Source organism: Morus notabilis, unplaced genomic scaffold, assembly GCF_000414095.1.
Source record: "Morus notabilis unplaced genomic scaffold, ASM41409v2 C11254283, whole genome shotgun sequence".
Taxonomy (NCBI): Eukaryota; Viridiplantae; Streptophyta; class Magnoliopsida; order Rosales; family Moraceae; genus Morus; species Morus notabilis.
The window spans coordinates 1-595 of NW_010383624.1; the positions used below are offsets into that span (position 1 = coordinate 1).

General features: G+C 43.0%; 1 protein-coding gene across 1 annotated transcript; it reads right to left on the reverse strand.

The window, feature by feature from the left end:
• Positions 1 to 127: 127 nt before the first annotated feature.
• On the reverse strand, positions 128 to 592 carry LOC112094798 (flavonoid 3',5'-hydroxylase-like; the record flags this gene model as incomplete). Its single annotated transcript, XM_024176491.1, has 1 exon — positions 128 to 592. A coding segment is annotated over one exon (465 nt), but the record flags the coding sequence as incomplete, so codon positions are not given.
• Between the last annotated feature and the right edge of the window lie 3 nt (positions 593 to 595).

Genomic DNA, 595 nt, shown 5'->3' on the forward strand with positions numbered 1-595 from the left:
TTTGAACATTCAAATCTTTCATGAAATTTTCTTAACTTTACAATTTTTATATAATTCGACTATAATTTGAGAGCCTAAAACCGCACAGTACCAGCGAACTTAGGACAAACTAACGAAACACTAGGGTCTACTCATAAAGTGTTGGATCGGACAACCTTGGAGTAGGAATAGCAACGAGAGGAATCTTCTTTTTCAGCACAATCCCAAATTTCTCGGAAAGATCCATCTTCTCTCCACGAGGCAATTTCCAATCAAAAGAATGTAAAAACGTAGCAAGAGAGTATAAGACCATCCTCTCAGCCATAGCAATTCCGGCACAAATTCTTCTGCCGGATCCAAATGGGAAATATTCAAAGTCGCTTCCACTAAAGTCCCACTTGGTGTTGTTATAGAATCTCTCTGGATCAAACTTCAAAGGGTTTTCCCAAATGGAAGGGTCTCTTTGTGTAGCCCAAACGTTGATGAAAACCCGAGAGCCCTTCGGGACGGTGTAGCCCCCAACGGTGCAAGTTTCACTAGGGCAGTGAGGGACTAACATGGGCAGGACTGGGTGCAGCCTCAGAGTTTCCTTCATCACGGCTTGTAAGTAAGGGAG